This window comes from Silurus meridionalis, chromosome 24, assembly GCF_014805685.1.
Source record: "Silurus meridionalis isolate SWU-2019-XX chromosome 24, ASM1480568v1, whole genome shotgun sequence".
NCBI lineage: Eukaryota > Metazoa > Chordata > Actinopteri > Siluriformes > Siluridae > Silurus > Silurus meridionalis.
In genome coordinates, this window is record NC_060907.1 from 14,247,815 (window position 1) to 14,270,828 (window position 23,014).

Genomic DNA, 23,014 nt, shown 5'->3' on the forward strand with positions numbered 1-23,014 from the left:
AATCAATAGAATCGCATGGTATTAAACTAAGCCTCTGAACCCTGAGAAAACTCGGTCTAACGGTCAGCTCTCAAGGAGATGGAACAAGACAGATAAAGCAGAGGCGGCCTCGTTCATACACAAACAGCTTTAAACTTCAGGCCAACAGCATCGTAGATGCACCGGTAGATGCACCAGAATTGTTGGATGTAGAAAAAAAAAAGTCGAAACTGCGAGAAAAAGTCAGAATTGTGAGAAATAAAGCCACAATTGCAAAAAAAAAAAAGTCTGTGTTTTTAATGTGTTGGAAAGGGTTTCCATAGATTCAGTCCAAATTATTTTTTTTGGCATGAAATTTGCTTATATGTAATTATTTTGCTTTAAGGATCCATTTACCATGTTTTAACATCTTGACTAAATATTCAAGTACAACATACTATTTGTAATGTCAGTTGTGCCTCCATCAGTTATTGGACTTGTTTGAGTGGACATTGTTTGAAGTTGTATTCTTTATTTAAAAGGACAACAGCAGAGCCTATGGAAATATATATTTCATTATTCTTTAGAGCAGTCAACAATTTTGATACAAATGTTTTGAGAGAAAATACTATTTAAATATTGAATACTACAAATTAGGGCTAAAACGATTCCTCAAGTAACTCAAGTCGAATTCAAAAAAGCATCGTGGCAAATTCATTTAGTTAATTTAAATACACACCGAGCATTGTGTTTCCCCACGGATTATTGTTACAGATGCACCACACGCTAAACTCTGGAGAAAAAAATGGACAAATGGGGAGAAAAACGTATAGGGGTGAATAGATTCATATGAAAGCTCGCTTCTGCCACATAAAAAAAAAAGTTTGCTTAATTCGACATTTTTTCTCAGTCGTTTCCGACATTTTTTTCTCGCAATTCCAACTTTATTTCTTACAATGCTTAATTTATTTCTCGCAATTCAAACCATATTTCTGGCTCACTGGCTTCTGAGTTTTTTTCTTGCAATTTGATGTTTGTTTGTTTTTTGCATCACCCCTCTGGAGAGACAGAAAGCTTTACATATTGAAAATTAAATAGGCTACAATCAATAGAATCGCATGGTATCAAACTAAGCCTCTGAACCCTGGAGAAAACTCGGTCTAACGGTCAGCTCTCAAGGAGATGGAACAAGACAGATAAAGCAGAGGCGGCCTCGTTCATACACAAACAGCTTTAAACTTCAGGCCAACAGCATCGTAGATGCACCGGTAGATGCACCAGAATTGTTGGATGTAGAAAAAAAAAAGTCGAAACTGCGAGAAAAAAGTCAGAATTGTGAGAAATAAAGCCACAATTGCAAAAAAAAAAAAAAGTCTGTGTTTTTAATGTGTTGGAAAGGGTTTCCATAGATTCAGTCCAAATTATTTTTTTGGCATGAAATTTGCTTATATATATTTTATTTATAATATTTTGATTTATATATTTGTATTTACATTTTGAAGTAATATGGCTATTAACTGCACTAAATGGGTTTAGTTTTCACAGATATTCTTGTAGGCAAATTCAGTGATAAAAATTTTAGTTTTTCTAAAAAGGAAACAAATAACTTGTTAATTTTAAGAGACCCGTCTTATTTTATCTTGTATATTTATTATTGCGCTTTAATAAAGAAATAAAGTACTTCTTGTACTTCTTCATTACTTAATCAATAGAATAATCAATTGAATACTCAATTACTAAAATAATCAATTGCTACAGCTATACTGCATATTCAGAAACAGTCTTGGCAGTGTGATTTTAGTTATAGAAATGCTATGTGGATTCTGTGACTGGGTTTAAAATCAATTGCATGGAATATTTATTTACAATGTATGAAGCAGTTTTACCGAAGTGTTATATATTTATATTTATATATAACTCCATGTTTAGTTGAAGGTACTTACCAAGTACAATATTGGGTATCAATGGCTGTCTATTGTCTAGATCTAAAAATCAGGCATGTCTGACCTCTAAAAGAGCAGCATAGCATAGCATGCAACTTGGCACATTTGCAACCATGCACACTTTGGGAAAGATGTGTCTGTATTTTTGAGTGAATTAAAGACTGAAGCCTCTATTGATAGTGTATTTTATTAGTGAAAATCTCAAATCTCAGATGTTAGGGAAATCCATTATTAAAGCAGGATCTGTCTTTTTTTATTTTTATTAGGTACTTAGTGTAAGGATTAGTGTAAGTTCTACTGTATATGTACATTTCTGGGGCCTTTATGGCTCATTTGGTTTAAATGTATTTGCAGTACATATAAGTGGAACTTTTTATGTACAGAAATTAATTAATTAGTCATTAAAGCCACTGACAGGTGACATGAATAACACTGATACCTGTTAAGGGGTGGTACTTTGACATTTGCCAAATTATGATAACTAAAAAACTGGGTCAGAGCAGGTCCAATACAACAGGTCAAAGGCACTCAAGGCTCACTGATACACATGGGTAGTGATTGTTAGCCCATCTGGACTGATCCCACAGAAAATATCCAGGAAAAAAAAAAAGTTTAAACTGGCTATAAACTGGCAGTTGCAGTGTAATGCTCTGTGCAATGTTCTGCTGGGAAAAAAATTCATGTTGCTGTTTATTTAACATATTGTCAGGGAACCATCAGCCACGCCTCCCTCCAAGGCTCTCACTCAGCCTCTCCTTGGTCTAATCACCTACACCTGTTCCCTATTACCTTTCCCCTTAATAAGGTCCTGATTCCACCTCACTCACTGTCGAGTCTACTCGTTGCCGCTAGTATTTCACGTTCCATACTCCTGGCTCCGTTTCGGAGGAAGCGATCAAGATTGGTTTGCCTTTATTGGTTCACATTGGCAATCATCCCTGGACTACCCGCGTTCCAGATTCTACCCGCATACCAGATCCTACCTGCATTCCGGATTCTACCCGCATTCCGGATTCTACCCGCATTCCGGATTTTACCCGCATTAAGGATTAAACCCGCATTACGGATTATACCCACCCTCCATTTCGTACTTCTTCTCAAGCCTCTGCTTTGTGTATGTTCAGACTTAATAAAGACATTCTAGTTGTACTCCCGGTTCCTAAGCTTGGTCTATATCTTGACAGAAGATCCGACCTAAATAGAATTTACCTCAATGGATTACCAACCCTCGGAAATCACGGGTCCATTCGAGGTACTCGTCTCTGCGCTCTTGGAGGCATTCGCAACTGCTTCCGGCTAACGCTAACGCAGCTGCACCACGCACCTCCTATAGCCTGATGGCATTTCCAGCATCCTCCCTCCCCGGTGAAGCGGCCAAGTGCAGCGGCTTCCTGCCAGCCGTGTCCAGACCTCTGCCGAGGGCGCCGCTCCACTTCAGACCTCCACCGAGGGTGTCGCTCCGCCTCTGACCTCCGCCTAGGGTGCCTCTCCACCTCAGAGACCGCCCCAGAGTTCCGCTAAGGGCGCCACTCCGCTCCAGATCTTTGTAGAAATCCGTCATACTCCTGATTCCCACCGAAGGCGCTGTTGTGGCTCAGACACACACCAAAGGCACCGCCTCGCTCCAAAGTTCCACCGAGGTCGCCGTTGTTGCAGTTCTCAGCAAGCTCCGTGGCACCCGACCTTCCTCATGTCCCAGGTTGTGCAGGCCTGTCCAAGGCTTCCCTCCTTTGGGCCCCCTCCACCCTCCTCGGCGTGCCCTAGCTCACCTGGCGAAGGTGGGTTTGGGGCATCAGGAGCCGCCCCTGGAGGGGGGGTAATGTCAGGGAACCACCAGCCACGCCTCCCTCTAAGGCTCTCACTCAGCCTCTCCCTGCTCTAATCACCTACACCTCTTCCCCATTACCTGTCCCCTTTATAAGGTCCCGATTCCACCTCAATCGCTGTCAGATCTACTTGTTGCCATGAGAGATATACTGGACTCCCTACCGCTAGTTCTTTCATGCTCCTGGCTCCGCTTCAAAGGAATCGCTCAAGATTGGATTACGGATTATACCCGCATTACGTATTATACCCTTGGCTCTTGGGTTCGTACTTCTTCTCAAGCCTCTGCCTTGTGTATGTTCAGACTAAATAAAGACATTCTAGTTGTACTCCCGGTTCCTACGCTTAGTCTATATTGTGACACATATACAGTGCATACGGGATATTGACAGCACTTCACTTTTTTCACATTTTGTTATTTTACAGCCCTATTCCAAAATGAATTAAATTAATAATTTTCCTAATAATTCTACAAACAATACCACATAATGACAATGTGAAATCTTAGCAAATTTAAATAATTTATATAAAATGAAAAAAAATTACATGTACATAATACATATTTATTGCCTTTGCTCAATACTTTGTTGAAGAACCTTTGGCACCACTTACACTTACTCACTTACACTGTATTCATCTTTAACCTTGATCCTGACCAGTTTCTGCTACTGAAAAACCTCCCCACTGCCACCGCCATGCTTCACACTAGGGTAGGGAATGGTATCGGCCACGTGATGCGCGGTGCCTGGTCCTCCAGACACTGATGCTTGGTATTCAGGCCAAAGAGTTAAATTTGTTTCTTATGGTCTGAGAGTCCTTTTGGTGCCCTTTTGCAAACACCAGGCAGGCTGTCATGTGCCTTTACTGAGGAGTGGCTTCTGTTTGGTCACTCTACCATAAAAGCCTGATTGGTGGTGTGTTGCAGAGATAGTTGTTTTTCCTGGAAGGTTCTCTCTTCACAGAGAAATGCTGAAGCTCTTAGAGTGACCATCAGATTCTTGGTCACCTTCCCAAATAAGGTCCCTCTCCCCCGATCGCTCAGTTTGGACGATGGAGGCCACTGTGCTCATTGGAACCTTCAATGCTGCAGATATTTTCTGTCCTCTTCCTGAGATCTGTGCCTCAATAAGATCCTGTCTCGGAGGGCTACAGGCAATTTCTTGGACTTCATGTCTTGGTTTGCTCTGACATGCACTGTTAACTCTGGGATAATCAGTGAAAACAGGATGCACCTGATTTTAATATTTTGTGTCATGGCAAAGGCTGTGAATACTTATGTATATGATTTTTTTCAGCGGTTTTTTTTTTATAAATTTGCAGATTTGTTTGAAAAGATTTCAAACAAACTTCTTTCATGTGGTTATTATGGAAGATTGGAAGTAGAATTTTGAGGAAAATAATGAATTTAATCAATCAATTTTGGAATAAGGCATATTCCAGACATAACAAAGACATAATGAAATGTGGAAAAAGTGAAGCGCTGTGAATACTATTTAGATGCACTGTATGTTTCCTTACCCATGTTTACCAGGCATCAGTGGGCTGCCATCTCTTTAAATGTATCTGATATTTCACACTACATAACCATGTTCATTGTATATGATTTGCTTTTTTTTAACTAATTATTATACCAATCAAAGCAGTATCACCTAAAAAATAGAGATATCATTGTGGGCATATGATGTTTTTTTTTTATTTAGTTCTTAATAAAAGACAACTCGGGCAAAAAGGATAAGAAAAAGTGACAAGGAAGGAAAGCTGTGGAATTCTATTGAATTGTGTGCTGTTCACAACTGAATCTTTTCTTTCTGTCTCCAAGGAAGGCTCATCAATATGTGTGAGTGCCATCAACCTGACAAGAATATAAATTATCCTCAATCCTGATAGAATGGTCTTATCCCACAGAGTTTAAGCTGTTTACCTCATTTTTCTGTCAAAAATGCATGCTCCTCTCCACAATTATCCATTCAAAGAAAAAAAGTGGAGTGTTTTTTTTAAAGGGTTTAAGAAGGATTAAAAAGGAAACTCCTCGTATGCAGAATAACCCCCTTTGATCGCACACTGAAAACCAGCCTACTTTTGCTGTGAAAATGCAAACCTTACATCATCTGAATGCTAAAGAAGAGTTGATCCTTTAGAAATCAAATCTCCTTTAGCGCCTGTTTAGATACAGACCGTATTATTTTCTTTTAGAAAGGGTTCAGAGTGAGATTTGTGATTATGCTGTAAAAGTAATTTTTAAGGCCAAAAGTATGCAGACACTTGTCTTTCAAGCCCATCCGTGAGTCATCCCCAAACTGTTGTCATAAAATTGGAATCACAGTCTTATAGGATGTCTTTGTATGTTGAAGCGGTACAATTTCCATCACTTGAATGTAGGGGTCCAAAGCTGTTCCAGAAGGAAAACCAGCATGCAACAAGCACCATGAAGACTTTCAGCCACAAGAGCATAAGTGAGGCCAAGTACTCCTGCTGGGGAGGGATGTTTTAATACAGCTCAATGATATTTAGTGTGCTTGAGGGCTAGACGACTTTGCCTGTGGGATGGATGTTGGTGCCAGACATTTTAGGTTAAGTCCAGTGGGTAGCAGTTCTCTAGCAAGAATTTATATATATATATATATATATATATATATATATATATATATATATATATATATATATATATAAAAGGTCAAAGAAGATTGGCTGGGTCAAGCTGACAGAAAGTCAAATAATCACTTTTTTACAACCATAGTTAGCAATAAAATACTCTCATATGCACAATACCTTGGACCATATCATGCTCCTCTACTGTGATCCAATAATGAGAATCTGAGGCTAGAGTTTGCACAAGCTCATCAAGACTGGATGGTTAAACACTTAAAAAAGCCATGGCAATCTCTTTTCTTCAACTGTCTAGTTTTATTGAAGTTTCAACTAAAGTGCCTTTTGCTGCTTGTTTGTAGCAGTCTTTTATGTAGCTAGAACTATGAAGCATGGTTCTTAAAACCATTACACAATTTAAAACCCATACAAGTAGAAAACTTATCATAACTTTACATTGTGAACTTATTAAGTATATATGTTTTGAATTGAGTAAGAGAAATTTTTCTTGGGAGTCTATAAAGCCACCCAGAAGGAAGAGTCATAACACATAAACCCAGCAGACACTTGCCATCCCTGCCAGTGAAGTTAACGCAACACTTCTGATTGGCATAAAGACAGAGTGTATCCTTTTCAATGTCCAACCAATGAACCAATGTCCTTAATCATGCGCCTCCACGAATCTATTAATACAACAATCGCATATTTTTATGCATATGGGCTGTGCATTAGACAGAATTATAGTATATAATAGCTTTTTTTTTTGTTGCTTGTTTTGTTCCCTACCCATTTCTGTGCTTTAAAGTTTCATCCCAGCATAATGCAGACATATTTTAGTTATCTTTCGTGATATCAACTTTATGGGGACATTTCTAAAAGCTGAGAAATAAATTATGCTTAATGATTAAAACCCAAGATAGCACTGAACAAACTTAGATGATCAAAATCTGTATTGTTAAGTTCCATACAGCTGGTCTCAGAGTAAACAGATCATCTTAGATATTTTGGTGCTTTTTCTCACATTGCACTGCATATAGCAAACACAATCATATTCACATCAATCTAAAATCCAGAAATGTAAGCTTATGAAAATTTTTTAATGTAAAAATACTATTTACAATCTTCTTCTTCTTCTTTCGGCTTCTCCCATTAGGGGTGGCCACAGAGGATCATCCGTCTCCATACCCCCCTGTCCTCTACATCTGCCTCTTTCAACCCAACTACCTGCATGTCTTCCCTTCCCACATCCATAAACCTCCTCCTTGGACTTCCTCTTTTCCTCCTTCCTGGCGGCTCCATTATCAGCATTCTCCTACCGATATACCCTATGTCCCTTCTCTGCACATGTTCAAACCATCTCAATTTCGCCTCCCTCACCTTGTCTCCAAAATGTTCTACATGGGCTGTCCCACTAATAAACTCATTTCTAATCCTGTCAATCCTGATCACTCCAAATGAAAACCTCAACATCTTCAGCTCTGCTACCTCTAGCTCCACCTCCTGTCTTTTACTACTTTTTTTAAAGACTTTTATTAAAATTACTTTTTTTTCTACTTTTACTTTTCACTCTTGCAGATACTCCTGCCACTCTTCTCCACCTACTCCACCTTGCCTGCACTCTTTTCTTCACTTCTCTAACACACTCTCCATTACTTTGCACTGTTGACCCCAGGTACCTAAACTCCTCCACCTTCTCCACCTCTTCTCCCTGCAACTGCAACACTCCACTGCCCTCCCTCTCATTCATACAAATGTACTCTGTCTTACTCCTACTGACTTTCATTCTCCTTCTCTTCAGCGCATACCTCTAGCTCTCCAAGCTCTTCTCAACCTGCTCTACTCGCCACAAATCATCCACAAACATCATAGTCCACGGAGACTCCTGTCTGACCTCGTCTGTCAACCTGTCCATCACCACTGCAAACAGAAAAGGGCTCAGAGCCGATCCCCCTATGCAGTCCAACCTCCACCCTGAACCAGTCTGTCGTTCAAAATGCACACTTCACTGCTGTCACACTGTCCTCATACATGTTCTGCACCACCCTCACATACTTCTCTGACCCACCTGACTTCCTCATACAATACCAATAAATACTATTTACAATACAATGAAAAAATTGTAAACAAAAAATTTAATCGGTGTACAACTAGTAATGAGGTGGTGGCAGCTCACAATTAGTAATTAGGGTGGTGGTAGCTTAGTGGTTAAGACATTGGCCTTTGGAACTAAATGTAGTGAATTCAAATCACTGCCATGCAGCCATGCATTTGGCAGATACCCTTATCCAGTCTCTCTGGATAAGGATATCTGCCAAATTCCATCAATTATTTAAATTCTATATTGAAGATGATGTTTGTATATATAATTAAGTGCATTCATTAAAAATCTTACCTGAAACATCTGCTACAATGTGAACAGATTTTCACATAATAATCCAGCATTTTGAATCATGTTCCAAACATTTTTTGAAAATATAAAAAAATACATATATTTATATACAAACAAATAAATAAATATATCTGTACATACATACACACATACATATAGAAAGAAAGAAAGAAAGAAAGAAAGAAAGAAAGAAAGAAAGAAAGAAAGAAAGAAAGAAAAACAAAATGGAGAAATAGTTATATACTTACGGTTGCAATGAGTATTCATTATGCACCGTTACTATGAGCTATGTATTCTAATGTTATCCTGATAGCATAACTTCAGGCTTCTTTTCTCTTCTAACAAGAAGTGTGATTCTCACAGACTCTTCCTCTGACACCTAGACTCTGTTCTCAACAGATGGCTGGGTGTGAAGTGATTCTCTATGTGTTAATTGCAAACCTCTTCTGTTGTAAAACGACACTCTAATTCATAATATAGATTTTTATGTTCAATATCTGGGTATTGAATCAGATTCACCAATCAGTTTCTTTGAGGCACTGCCATTGAAATAAATGCAAAATTACATTAAAAAATTAAGAAGATGGAAGAAGATTTTTGGATTGCCAGAAGTTGTGGCTGTCTATAATAGCAGTCCTGACAGTAGAGCTGGCTGTGAGACAAATCACAAGTTATATTAATGCACTCATTGTAATACTTAATCATTTCTTTAGTAAAGAGGAAGGTTTGAACTTTAATATGTTGAAACGTTAGGTAACAAAACATTTAAGTAACATTGTTGTGAGGAGAGTCTATAACTTTTTTCTAGCTGTGCTGCTTACGATAGATAAAAAAGCATTACACTGTGATGGACATTTTTCTCATATGGTTTATGTCCCTGTGTCTCTTTAGAAGAAAGGGTTATTGCAAGCCAATAAAAAAGTTCAAAACAATGATTAAGCATTTATTTTTTTGTCGTGATTGATCTCTTTCAGGACAACACTGTTCCCATACATAGGGGGTGAGGACTTACTAAATCTGTAAATTAAAAGGCGTTGGCTCTAGATCCTAACCTCCAAGAGATTTTGGACTGACATGTTTGATACCACTGCCATCAAAACTCTAATTTAGAGTAGATCATCCCTACTTTTGTGTTGCATTCATCCCTATTGGAACACTTCCAGAGATTTGCAGAGGCAAATTGGAGATGTTTTTGAGGCTAATGGTAGCTCAGAAAACACTTAGGCACAGTATCATAAACAGGTCAGTCTTACCCTGTTTAGAAATACATTCAGAGTATTAATCTGATGAAGTGCATGAGGTGTACAGTGATTGCTTAATGAGGTGGGCCTGTACAGCATTACCCTCAATGTCTTTGTGCCCATGTGGTGTGTGGCCTGACAACCATGTCTCCCTGTTGTGCTTTGTGGCTTGACTGTAGAAAATGACAAATTGCAGCAATTACTGCCAAATGACAGAATGAAAGGCTTGACTTATGTCGAGGCTGTTATTTATTTCATATCCACTGACTTTTTTTTAACCAGAGTTCAGCAGCTGGAGCCATACTTTTCTTGTTTGTTCTATACAGTATATATTTTTTTACTAAAACACTTATAGGGACAACCATTGGCAAAGGAAAAAAGTTTTAAAAGAAGAAAGATTGAAGAAGCACATGTACTAAATTAGAGAAGATATGCCTTTTGAAAACTTTTGCTGGAATAATTTTACTTCCACTGGCAAAAGTATTAATCCTTTGTTTGTAATCTATGGTTAATGGAATACCATGAAAGACAAGTGTTCATTTCATTGACATTCATTTGTAAGCTTATAAATAGGGCAAATAGTACTTTCATTAGAGTGTGTTATGTTGTGCATTATGAAAAACAGTTCAAAATGAATGAAGTGTTTCTTTTCTTCAAATGTATTGTAGGATGCATGTGCTAAACTTGCCCCTCTCCTATGAGAGCTGTTGTATAGGGTGACCAAGGTGACCAAATCATAAATAAATTCTTTACATTTGCTTCTATTTATATATTTATAGTTTTGTTTACTTGTTATGATACCCAATGAAACATATATTAATTTGTCATTCATCCACCTGTGTATCTAGAAAGCTGTCAAAAGTGAAGACTAAAAAGCATTCAAAAAGTATTAGAGATAAACATATAGACATGCATAAGATAGAAAAAAAGCTACAAAATAATATCCAAGCGTTGCATCAGTTACAGGAAATGGAAGCTATCATACCACCCAGGATCAGCTTAGACAAGGCTTTAATGTAAAACTCCATCCAAGAAATGGTAAATGGAGGAAAGATGCAGAGTTCTGGATACAACTGGAACTCTGAGAATAGTGACTATTGCAGAAAAAAAAATATGCAAGGTGTAGTCTGGATTTTGCCAGAAACTATGGAATTTAAAGTTTTGGTTAAAACACCAGTATGTGTCTTCTACACACCATCCTAATATTGATGTATAGGGTGGAAACATCATGTTGTAATTGTAGGACTTGCAGATGTTGACACTAATTCCAGGCTAAAGTAACACAATAGAAATTCAACAACAAAAATGTAAATGTTCTACATAGGTCAAATCAAAGTCCAGATCTCAGTTGATTTTAGTATCTGTGGCATGACTGATGCCCACAAGTGACCAATGTAAACAACCTAGAGTTAATCTGCCAGTGTTAATTGACAACAAAAAAACACTCCCAAAGCTAACCAAGTAGTTTGGCAAGGAAAAGCTTTATGGATTGTGTGAGCAAGAACCCTTGAGAGAAACTAAACCAAAAGAGGAACCATCCTCATCATTATGACAATCCATTAATTACAGTTCTATCACTGTTGAAGTTATCAGCAATGATGGAAGTAGCTAATTTTTTAAATATACATATACATAAAACTATATGTAAAAAATAATGACTGGTTAGAACAATATGTGTCTCATTTGTAACTGAGATAATTCTCAACTGAAAATACATTCTACAGATGTCTGTGGTCGACTTTGGTTTTAATATCTAGATGAGTTCTAGTCATGTGCTATGTTATATTTTCTTATAACAGAGGCTAACTCGCTTTAAAATGATATCAGCTTAACCAGATGTATGTTATAACGCATCTCGTTGACTATGACATCAAAAGCTTTCAGCTTCCAGATTCTATTACCTTTGTGTTCTAAATTAAGTTTGTTTGGCATTCATGACTTAATGAATAATGATGTGCATGACTTTGATGTTTGACCGGCTTTTATCTTTCAAAGAACCTTTTTTGCATTCTCTCTTTCACAAAAGCTAAGTTTTGTGTATTATAAGTTGATAACATATGATTTATATTAAATTGGGGTCCAGTGCGAGCCCTGTGTAATGTGTCATGTTGTGTCATATTACCAAAGTATTAGATTTTAGCAGTCGAAACATTTGTAGGATTCCAGTTTTACTATGTTTATTTAAAATGTAAAGCTGTATGAAAAGGTTGAGTGTGGAATACCATGAAGAATTAACACTTTTCTGACAGTCAGTGAAGTTCTTATACAGTATTAATATGTTGGCCATTTGTGACATAAAAAGTATATGAACCCCATTTTCATTTAGAACAGGTCGGAGCTGAGTAAAGATCAAATAAAATATCAAATACATAAGTTAGTAGCAGAAACAGTATGAAAATGGTTTGAATAAAGTGCAGAATGTGTGCAAATGGTTGTGCAATATATTCAATGTATACAGGCTGATATAGTTGGAGTTGTGCCAACATGTCAACGTTTTAGTCCTATGTGTTTTCCTGGTTGAGGGCCTGTGGGACGAAGCTTCTTCTCATTATCTCAGTGCAGAAACACTTCCAGAGTATATTGTTCGAAGTGGTTATGTCCTTCACAATCTTCCTTGCTTTGGTCCAGCATCATTTGCTGTAGATAGACTGCAGGACAGAGAGCTCAGTGCAGATGGTTTGCTCAGCGCTACCCTCTGCATGGTGTTTTTACCGAACAAGGCTGTGAGGCTTCCAATCAGGATGCTCTTGATGGTACAGGTGTAATAGTTCATTAGCACCTTAGAGGGCAGTTTAAAGTCCTAAGGTGCTAAAGATGCTGAGAGGCCTTCTTCACCAGAGTGTTAATGTGACAGGGCCTTGATTAGTCCTGAATAATCGGAACTCCAAGGTTTCAGAAAACTGTCCCCTTTTTCCACTGGGGCCCTTGGTTTTTTAAGATGGTGGTAGCTCCTCTTCTGGTTTGTTGTGAAGTACACTATTTACTCCAATGTGTTGCTATTTATTGATATTCAGGAGGAGGCTGTTTTAATATCACCATTTCACCAGACTTTTAATCTTCTCTAAGTAGGCCTTGTAATCAGATATTACCCAGTTTTGTCAAATTATTGACAATGGCTGTGGAGTTGGCAGTGGCTCTATGTGTATAATAAATACTGCAGGAGGTTCACATTAGCTAAAAGGACTGCCCATCTGCTCTGCTTGTGGTCTGCCTGTCAGGAAGTTGTAGACCAGGGTTGTCTAATCTTTTCTACAAAGGGCCAGTGTAGGTGCAGGTTTTTATTCCAACTAACCACAACCCACATCTGAAAGTCATTGAAAATAAAAATAATGAGATTTAAACAGGTAGAAATTGGTGTTGACTCGATTGGGTGGAATTAAAACCAGCAACCACACCAGCTCTTTGTGGAAAAGATTTGCCACCCCAGTTGTTGACCCACTGACACATAGGTGGTATAAGCCCCTCTAGCTAAGTGGTTAAGCAGTTTTTGTTTCATTTGCTGAACTGTATTCAACAAACAGCATTTTAACTATTTCATAATTTAAGTTTGTGGTGTGCAGATGGCTAAGGGCTGTGTCTACTGGTATACACACATAGTTGAGTAGAGTTATTAGGATGGTATGTCAACTGTGCTGGTTCTATCATGGTGGTGGATAATTAAAAGGTGATGAAGTCTCTGACCAGCATTTCAAAATATACTGGCTGAGGTCAAGGCTACTGGGCGATTGTTGTTGAGGCAGGCTTGGGTTTCTTTGGGAACATGTACTGTAACTGCTTATTTTTAAGTAAACCTTCCATGTTGGTACATTTCATAGAATTATATAATTGTTAGAAATTGATATAATTATTATTATTATTATTATTATTATTATTATTATTATTATTAATATTATTAAAATGTTTTATAGTGATTTGTATAGTTTGTATAGTGTTAGTTAATAGCTAATGGTTTATATTCATCAGGATTTATAACTTACAACGTGTGTGTGTGTGTGTGTGTGTGTGTGTGTGTGTGTGTGTGTGTGTGTGTGTTATTTGGAGACAGCAAATAGGGATTTAAATAAAGCATATGCACTGATTAGTCTTTGTATTGTATAAAGCATGGACTTTAACTCTACCAGTTATTAACATTTATGATTGTCTGTGATATTACTGCTCACTTGAGTGTTAAGGGCCATGCCCAAGGAAGTTTGATAGTGCTGGGATTTGAACCAACCACTCTGAAGTCCACCATTTTATCCATTTAGCTACCACTTCTCTGTTATGTATTCACATTAGTGCATATGACATTTAAATCTCCCATAGTCCCTCTCTTTATCACATTGAGGATTATTTCTAAGAGCTCTGCAAATATTTGTACAGACACTTTTGTTTAGAACATGGAAATGTTCCATTTCCCTGGAGCTTGAACAAGATGGCAAGAAGAGGATTTCTATAAATAATAAGAAAATGTGGACGGATTATGTAGAAATTGCTATTTGTAATTAAAATAAAATGAATCTAGTCATCATTCTATCCTTTAACTTCAGCATATTTTTTGTGGATTTGTGGAGGTATCAGTGTAAACAATTTGCTCTGTCCGCTCCCTCTCTACTCGTCCTCTCAACCTTCTCCAAGAGAATATTTAAGGTGCTCCCAGACCAGGTGAGAGATACACTACAATCTCTCCATCTAGGATTTAGTCTTCCCCAAGACATCTTCCCAGGGAGGTGTCTAGGAGGCATTAGAATGCCTGAATCAACTGGCTTCTTTTGATGTTGGAGGAGCAGCATCACTATTTTAATTACATTATCATTTTCATATTACAAATAATTGATTGAAAGGTTTTAAAAATCAGCATAGAATAGTTTAAAAGTAAAAAATAAATAAATAAAATAACAGAACCCCTGGTTTCAAAAAGAGTTTAGTGTGTATTAAATATTTACTGTGTAATCCATTGTTGCACAGTGTTGCCATATGACAGTGTACCCCAAAATACCTAATAAAAAATGAAAATAATGAAATGAAAATAAAATAAATATTAAGATTTCTTTTCTTTGAGAATATTTTCTCCATTAGCATTATTTAACCAATTAACAAACAAATTATTATTCATTATTTTTTAAATAATTATTCTAAAATACTGTGCAAATGATAAAATGTTCTTTTTCTCACTTTATTAAAAAACTAAATGCATTGTATTTTTATGTGTTTCAACTAAGGTCTGTGAGGGAATCAAATGTGATGGTGTGTAATGATGGCAAATATATATAATAATAATAATAATAATAATAATAATAATAATAATAATAATAATTACACATATACATATACATATACATACAGTATATATATATATATATATATATATATATATATATATATATATATATATATATATATATATATATATATATATATAGCATCTACTAATTAGTTTTTGCTAGTCTTAATCAGTATTGAGGATTTTCAGTCTACATTCATGCCTGAACTACACAGCAGTGGGTGAAAGATTTTCCTTAGCATCTCTGAAAGCTCTTTTTACTTTTTACTGTTCTTTCTCCATGTATGTTTGTAATGCCTAAGCCAAAAGCTAACTCTGTTTTGAAGGCTTGCCATCATTCTAGTTTTTGATGCATAAAAAGTACATCCCTCCCCTTTGAAAAATTAAAAGGCTGCAGAGAATGCCCTCTAAGTATTTAAACTTTTATGATACCACTCAGATGCATTCAATTTGGCCCTCAGCCTTTCTAGCGTTCTTGTATTTTATTTGTTTACCTCCCCACAATTCCACAGGGTTACTATCACAGTTGTGCTGAGCACTCCCTTCACTGGGTGAGGAAAGGACAATATCCCTTGGGAATGTTCAGTGAAAAGGTGACATTTTCCATTAGAATTGCTTACCACTTGATCTAGCAAGGTTGTTTTTTTTTTGTTTTTTTTTTACATTATTTGCTTGTTTTTCCCGGGCTTACAATTTCAAACCATACACATCTATCTTAGGGAAGCAATACTGTATGGTTAAATTAAGTAAGTTTTGAATTTGAGAGGTATAAAAATCACATTCATGTGCGTCAGAGCTTAACTATAAGTTGCTATGTTGGCAAACACAATAGAGGTAAAATCCCCCAGAGAGAGAGGTCTAGATGAATGCCTACCCTTGATTATGGATGTATGTGCATCTTAAAAAGCCTCTTCTAATTTACATTCTGGCTGTGATGCAATTAAATAAATTCCAACTAACACTCATTCTTTGTTTTGCTCACTGAATTCTACAAACTGTACAATAACAACTGCATAAAAACTGCATTAAATAGTGTTTCGAAATAATGTGTCCATAATGGCTCCCATGTTTAGCAAAACCTTCTGCACAGATCCAGCTGCTATATCAGTAAGAAATAAATACATTTTTTTCCCTCTTTCGTTTTCGTCAAGATGAAAATAATTCTCACCAGTGGTTGATTACGTATGTTTTGATGATCAGTATAGAATCTGCTGCACACACTGAAAGGATTCATTCTTTGATTGTTTTGTATCATTTTGTCTAGGATAAGCCTCATAATAATTACTAGACTGTTGTTTTGAATAGCATTTCATCATGGTCAAGGTGTGATGATAGTAGTTAGCGCTTCATTGTGTGTGTGTGTGTGTGTGTGTGTGTGTGTGTGTGTGTGTGTGTGTGTGTGTGTGTGTGTGTGTTTTCATTGATTGCTTGCTTTAAAGGACTTGGCAATATTGTGCTGTGAAGCATGTACCAACCTGCTGAGGCTTTCATTCCAATCATGTATAGGTGCAATTATATTTGAAGGCAACTTTCCCAAATTGCTTGGTGCCTTTGTTGAAGCTGATTATGGTACCTTGGGAGCGTTTCAGTAATGCATGTCCTCATACTTTTGTGGGAACCTTTTTACAAGAATTGCGATGCGGGCATCACATTCTTTCTCTCACTTTCTCTCTCTCTTTCTCCCACTCTTTCTTTCTCTCTCCTTTTCTATCTCTGGCATGTGCAACAATACAGTTGTTTATAAAAATGGATAATTATTACCCATATTTATTCACTACTTGTCAAGTGTAGCACTAGACATACCATGTTATACTATAGGGGTATGTATGTGATGCTTCATCAAACATGCGTGAATGTTTTTAGTCATCTAATTCCTTTACTTTTTGTGGCAACACAAAGTGAACGCACATTGAGAACTCATTTGGAGATATTTTTTGACTGTCAAAATATGTGTTCACGATGCCCTCCAGACTAAGGTGACTTACATTGTGTGCTGTATATTTTTTTACTTTGTCTTACAGGAACTTTTCACACCAGAATGCAAGTTCAAAGAGTCAGTTTTTGAGAACTACTACGTCATTTATTCATCCATGCTCTACAGACAGCAAGAGTCAGGTCGGGCCTGGTTCCTGGGCCTCAATAAAGAGGGCCAGCCAATGAAGGGGAACCGGGTGAAAAAGACAAAACCAGCTGCACATTTTCTACCTAAGCCCATTGAAGGTAAACATGTTTGGGTTGTTCTTGACTGTTTTATATTGCTTCGATCTGGTCTGATTTAGTTAGTTAGTTAGTTCTATATAATTCAATATAAATATTTAAACTTGAAATCGCATTTGACGTAATAAAGTGTAAAATTGCATGTAATTGTATAAAATCACTGTAATAATCACTTTGGGAATACTTTTTGATACTGTACAGCTCAATTCCACTCAATTATTCCCAGCCTGACTTTGCCAAAAGTAAGAGCTGCTTTTCTCTTCTTAACAATCTCTATATTCTCTGTCGTCAACAGTTGCCATGTATCGTGAGCCGTCCTTGCACGACGTTGGTGAAGCAGTCCCAAAGGCTGGTGTTCCCCCAAACAAAAGCACAGAGCCAGTGGTCATGAATGGTGGCAAACCTGTTAGCAAACCTGACAAGGAGACATAGCCCTACTCCCCTTCCCCTCCGCTTTGGACAGACTCTCCACATGTGCTACTTCACACATTTGTGTCTTTGGCTTGTAAAAGGAAAAAAAAAAACTAAAAAGAAAAATCTCCCTCCTGTAGTGTTTATTCACTGGAACAAATGAATCAAGGGGTGGTTGTGGTCAAAGGACATGGGTGTATTGCACAAAAAGACTGTGAGAGTGTAGAGAAAATCACCAAGGAGGGAAAGGGGGCCACTGGACGCTAAACATTAAGAGACTGTCACTGGAATGTCCGATGTGATATGGAACATGTTTTCTTTCTGTTATACCTTTATTCCTGTGACAATCCTCTGTGAAAATGACATATTTTCATCTGCCTTGTCTGGTAGCTTTATGTGCTGACAGCTAGCCAGTTTTCAGTTGGACCTTTCATGTTATTGTGGTTTTGCAGAAGACCACAATTCACCAGCATTTGTCTTGATTGATTGCTGTACGAATACAAATTAAATCTGTTGTTGTTGCAGTCTTTTTTCTTTCTTGTTGGCCCTTTTTTGTATGTTCTTTTCTGTAACTCTTATCATTCATTTCCATGAATACTGTCTGTATGGGTAGAAATATAACTGAAATGGGGAAAATATGAGAAAAAATTATGTAACATGAAATAGATGTGTTTATAAAACAGTAAAATGGTAGAGGCAGTGTGGAGCTGCCAAATTAGTTGCCAAGAACTGGTGCTTGGGATTTATTTCTTCCTTTTAGTTTGCTCGAAAGAATGACTGATAGAATGGCACTGAATTGCACTAGGTTTTAATCTGTGAACAGTTAAGAGTGATGGCATTGATAATCATGCCTTTAGGCATTCAGGGTGGATATAATTCCTCACAAGGGAAGAGTATACATATCACAGATACCCTCAATATGCCTCAGCTCACTTTCATGACTCTCAGATAAAAATTTTTTTTAAGGAATTTAAATTTAATTTTGATTGTCTGAAGTTAACATAGTTTTGGCCTTTTATTGTTTTTTTTGTTTTTTTTTACTGACATTAGTACACCCAAGTCCTAAAGTCCACCAGGTGTCCATGGATGATGATGTAAATGATGATGAATGGGTGTATGTCAGTATGGTCACACAGGTTGCACACAATAATGGTAAAAATGTATTTGGTATTCCCTTTGCCATTATAGTAGCAAACGTGAATATAAGACTAAAAGTGGTATGCATTTGGTGCGTAGCTGGAAACAAAATTCTGTGTTTATTATAGTCATGTTAGGATTAAAATCATTACTATATACACATTATTTTTCATTACAGATTAATGTATCATTCCACTTGATCACTTGAAATGGTGATCACATACCTTAAGGGAAAAATATTATGTTTGACAGAGCATTTATGTTGTTTTGTTTAGCTTCTTTTTTACTGGTGAGGTTTCTCTTATAGAGTTTAAAACGAAAGTATATGGAAAATCACTGTGCATCAGTAAATGCTGTTTATACATTTTAGACATTTAAAGAATATTGAACATTATTCATAATTATTTCTATTTAACTGCAAATGCGTTGTAATCTGCCATAAATAAAAAGGTTTTCTTTCTTCAAAAGCAAATATAGTATTATATATAATGTTCAATTGTATTGCCGATCCATTCTTTTCAAGAGAATTGAAAAATTCCTTCTCACTGTTTTTATTTATTTTTTTGGTTTATGAAAATTGTATGTATGTGTGTACATATATATATATATATATATATATATATATATATATATATATATATATATATATATATATATATATATATATATACATACACACATAATGGTGATTTCCAGGGAAACTGCTATTTCTAATTGTTAAATTTGTATTAGTTTATCAACTGTTTAATGAATGCAATTTCTTAAATTGTCCAAAAGTGTAAAATGTCTCTTAATGTCACCTGGAAAGATTACAGAAAATTTCAGTCTAGCTTATGCTTTTTTTTTCCTTCTTTTTTTTTCTAGGCTTACTAACTGATTTTTTCTTGCTCGGCTGACCACTTTTACCTGGTAACATGAAATATTGGATTGATTTATTTTTAATTGCAATGTGTACAGTTTTTATTTTTCATTGATATATCTCCTGATGGTGTACCGTCCCCATTTCACACATATTTGTTTCTTCATTTGTACTTGTACAATCCCATGTCCCATTTTAAGTTGACATTTACTCCTGAAGATGACTTTCCTTTGTTTGTCTTTTATATGTGTTGAAAATATGAACTGGGGGACGATATCTGTTTCTTTCCCTCTCTTTCAATGCTTTTATTTTTTCTGAAGTATTCATCCACAATTAACCATATATTTCACCTGTTGCATGATAATAAAGAAGGAAGACTGAAGACCAGCATGTTGTAGGCTATATGTGTCAAGACAGTTGTTGATATTTACCACTAAACTTTACATACAGTAAATATATGCAAAAGAGTCTGCAATGTATCGTTTGTCAATTCATTGTATACACAGAAATAACATTGAATAAAACATTTATATAAATTTACACATTTTTTTAGGATGCCTGGCCTGCAAATTTTACTGACTTCTGAATAAATGGTGAAGATTGGTGATATGAATGACATTGCTTCAGATCTTATAAAGGCAATTTAGGGTGCTTATTTAATTCCTTATATTTTAGCTACACTACATGGCCAAATGTTGATGAATTTGACCATCACACATATGTGCACTTTGAATATCCTTCTCCACATAAATACCCTCTTTTAGTGACTTGTTTAACTAGACTTTGGTGGTAGGCATTTGCCCGTTTAGTCACAAGTGCATTAGTGTGGTACTGAGGCGCTGATTTTAGGTGAGAAGATCTAGGGTGCAGGGTACTCAGGTTTAGGAATCATACTTCCGGTGAAGGCAAATTGTAATGCTACAGCATGCAAACACATCCTATAAAATTGTGTATTTTTAACTTTGTAGCCAACAACCTTTGGGAAGAAGATATGATTGTGATGGTCAGGGTACATACTTTCAGCCATAGAGTATATCAGTATATATTTTTTAACTAATTTGTATTAATCAAATCAACTTTAGAATTTACATTTAAGTTTTAGTGAAGAACAGTGTAAAGGGTTACAACTCTGTCTAGCACTGGGCTGCACAGTGTGAGGTATGGTATCCTGATCGATATAGAAATAGAGCGCAAACACTGAGATAGCATAAAACAGGAGGTATGTATTGGAATATGTAAATGCAAACACTGGGGCAAGCTTCAGGGTGGACCCAGGCCAAAATGAAACAAAACACTCATTTTAAGAAACACAAAAGAAAACACAAAAAGAAAGACAAACAACTTTCCTGAGCTCCCTACCTAAAAACAAGGAAGAAACCCACACCCAACACAAATGGCAGCCACACCCCTACTACCAGTAAACACAACAACACATACATCATTCATAGATTCACATATAATACAATAAGAGTGAGTATTAACAACAAGCCTATCAACTTGTCACAAGGGACAGAGCAAGTTCAGAGTCAACCCAGACTATCACACAATTACAAAACAAAACAGAATCCTGAAGTGATTAATTGATTCTATAGCAATATATAACCATTGTTATTTAAATAAGATTCAAGATTGACTTGCATTAAGTGTTTCTGGGCTTGGTCGTTATTCTCTACAGCCTTCTCCAGTATCAGCAGTATCAGAGGTATCAGCGGTATTTCGAAAATTAATGAATGAATTTTACAGACGACATTTTGTGTGCCTATAAGGAAAATCACATATTTAATAATAGACGGAGATGACAGGGACAGGAATCATTCAAACCACTTAAAGTCTGCAGAAGAACTGTAGCAGGTCCTCCAAGACCCTTCTCCCCCATATTTCCATGACTCGTGCTCGAGTCAACAACAAAAAAAACAATAAAAAACACAAACTACTGTGTACCTTAGAGTATTTTAATATTTCTGACGTATGTCAAAGAACTGTGGAAAATAACTTAATTACATGCAGGAAACAAAGGCAAGCTGTATTATTTTTATTGCAAACAAAAACATCTCAGTCTTATTTTTCTACTTTTTAATGCAAAACAATTCAGTTCAGCAGCATTTAGCAGCAGTGCATAGCAAGCTTTCACATTCATTACACTAACTGAGAATCCACGGCCTCGAGTATGTATTAGCCATCATATTCAACAAAAGACAGATGCATTTATTCTGATGTGTCTTTTGTTCACAGTATGAAGCACTCCAATCCTTCTTTCCGCTTCAAATGTTCTAGTGAAAGCCTTTCATGCGGAAAATGAACCATCATTCCACCTTCATAAATTTTTTCCTGTAAATTAAAGGAACACATACAGTATCATGTGACTGCTGTGTGAAAAAGGGTTTGTCTAGTAGAAAACTTATATTTCTTATTAGTGAATGCATATTTGGGACTTCTGGAAACAAATAAATAAAATATAAATATTAAAGTGGAAACCATATAGCTGACATGGAATGAATATAGATTTTTAGGAAAAGAAGATGTTGGGTACATATGGATTTTTGGAAATCTATTTATTACATATCTATTTACTCATGCTCTCACATTCACACATACAGACACAAAAGACTAAACAGGGAGTTTCCTATAATGTTCTTAATACTAAGTACCTTGTTATCTGATTATATTCATTACATTATTATTTGTAAGAATGTTCCTTAATTGAAAATTCTTTCCTGACTCGTCTTTTATAACTAATCTACTATGTAAACTTGTTACAAGTAATCTGATTTATTCATTATTAAATAAGTACTTATTATTATAGGTATTTTTGGAGGTTTTGTGCAGTTCTGCCTCAAACAGACAGGGGGTGCTAATTTCTATTCAAACATTCTTTCTGTCAGATTGAGTGTAAACTACTGTTGAAGTGGTAACATTTTATTTAACACAGTTTTTATTTGTATAGCGAACATTACTATGTATATTTAAAAATTTGAAATTAAATTAACCACCACACAACTTTCGAAGCTTGGGATCAAACTCGAGACTCTGAAGTTATGTAATAGCGATGATGCAAAGTAATATGACAGCAATTGATGTAACACTAGTCATTGTCAACATAGTCCCATCTTTTTCATGTAGCTATTGTAATATCAACATTTCTAATCAAGACTGTTGATACTGCTATGATACTGATACTGTTGATTT

General features: G+C 36.2%; 1 protein-coding gene across 2 annotated transcripts in view; it reads left to right on the forward strand.

Moving 5' to 3' along the window:
* The window catches only part of LOC124378031 (fibroblast growth factor 14-like), a 72,660-nt gene extending 52,445 nt beyond the window's left edge, over positions 1-20,215 (forward strand). For both annotated transcript variants that reach the window (XM_046837495.1, XM_046837496.1), the window contains exons 4-5: positions 17,226-17,424; positions 17,717-20,215. In XM_046837495.1, the coding sequence (XP_046693451.1) occupies positions 17,226-17,424; positions 17,717-17,853 (336 nt within the window). In that variant the 3' untranslated portion in view covers positions 17,854-20,215. The remainder of the gene's footprint in view (positions 1-17,225; positions 17,425-17,716) is intronic.
* Positions 20,216-23,014: the final 2,799 nt, after the last annotated feature.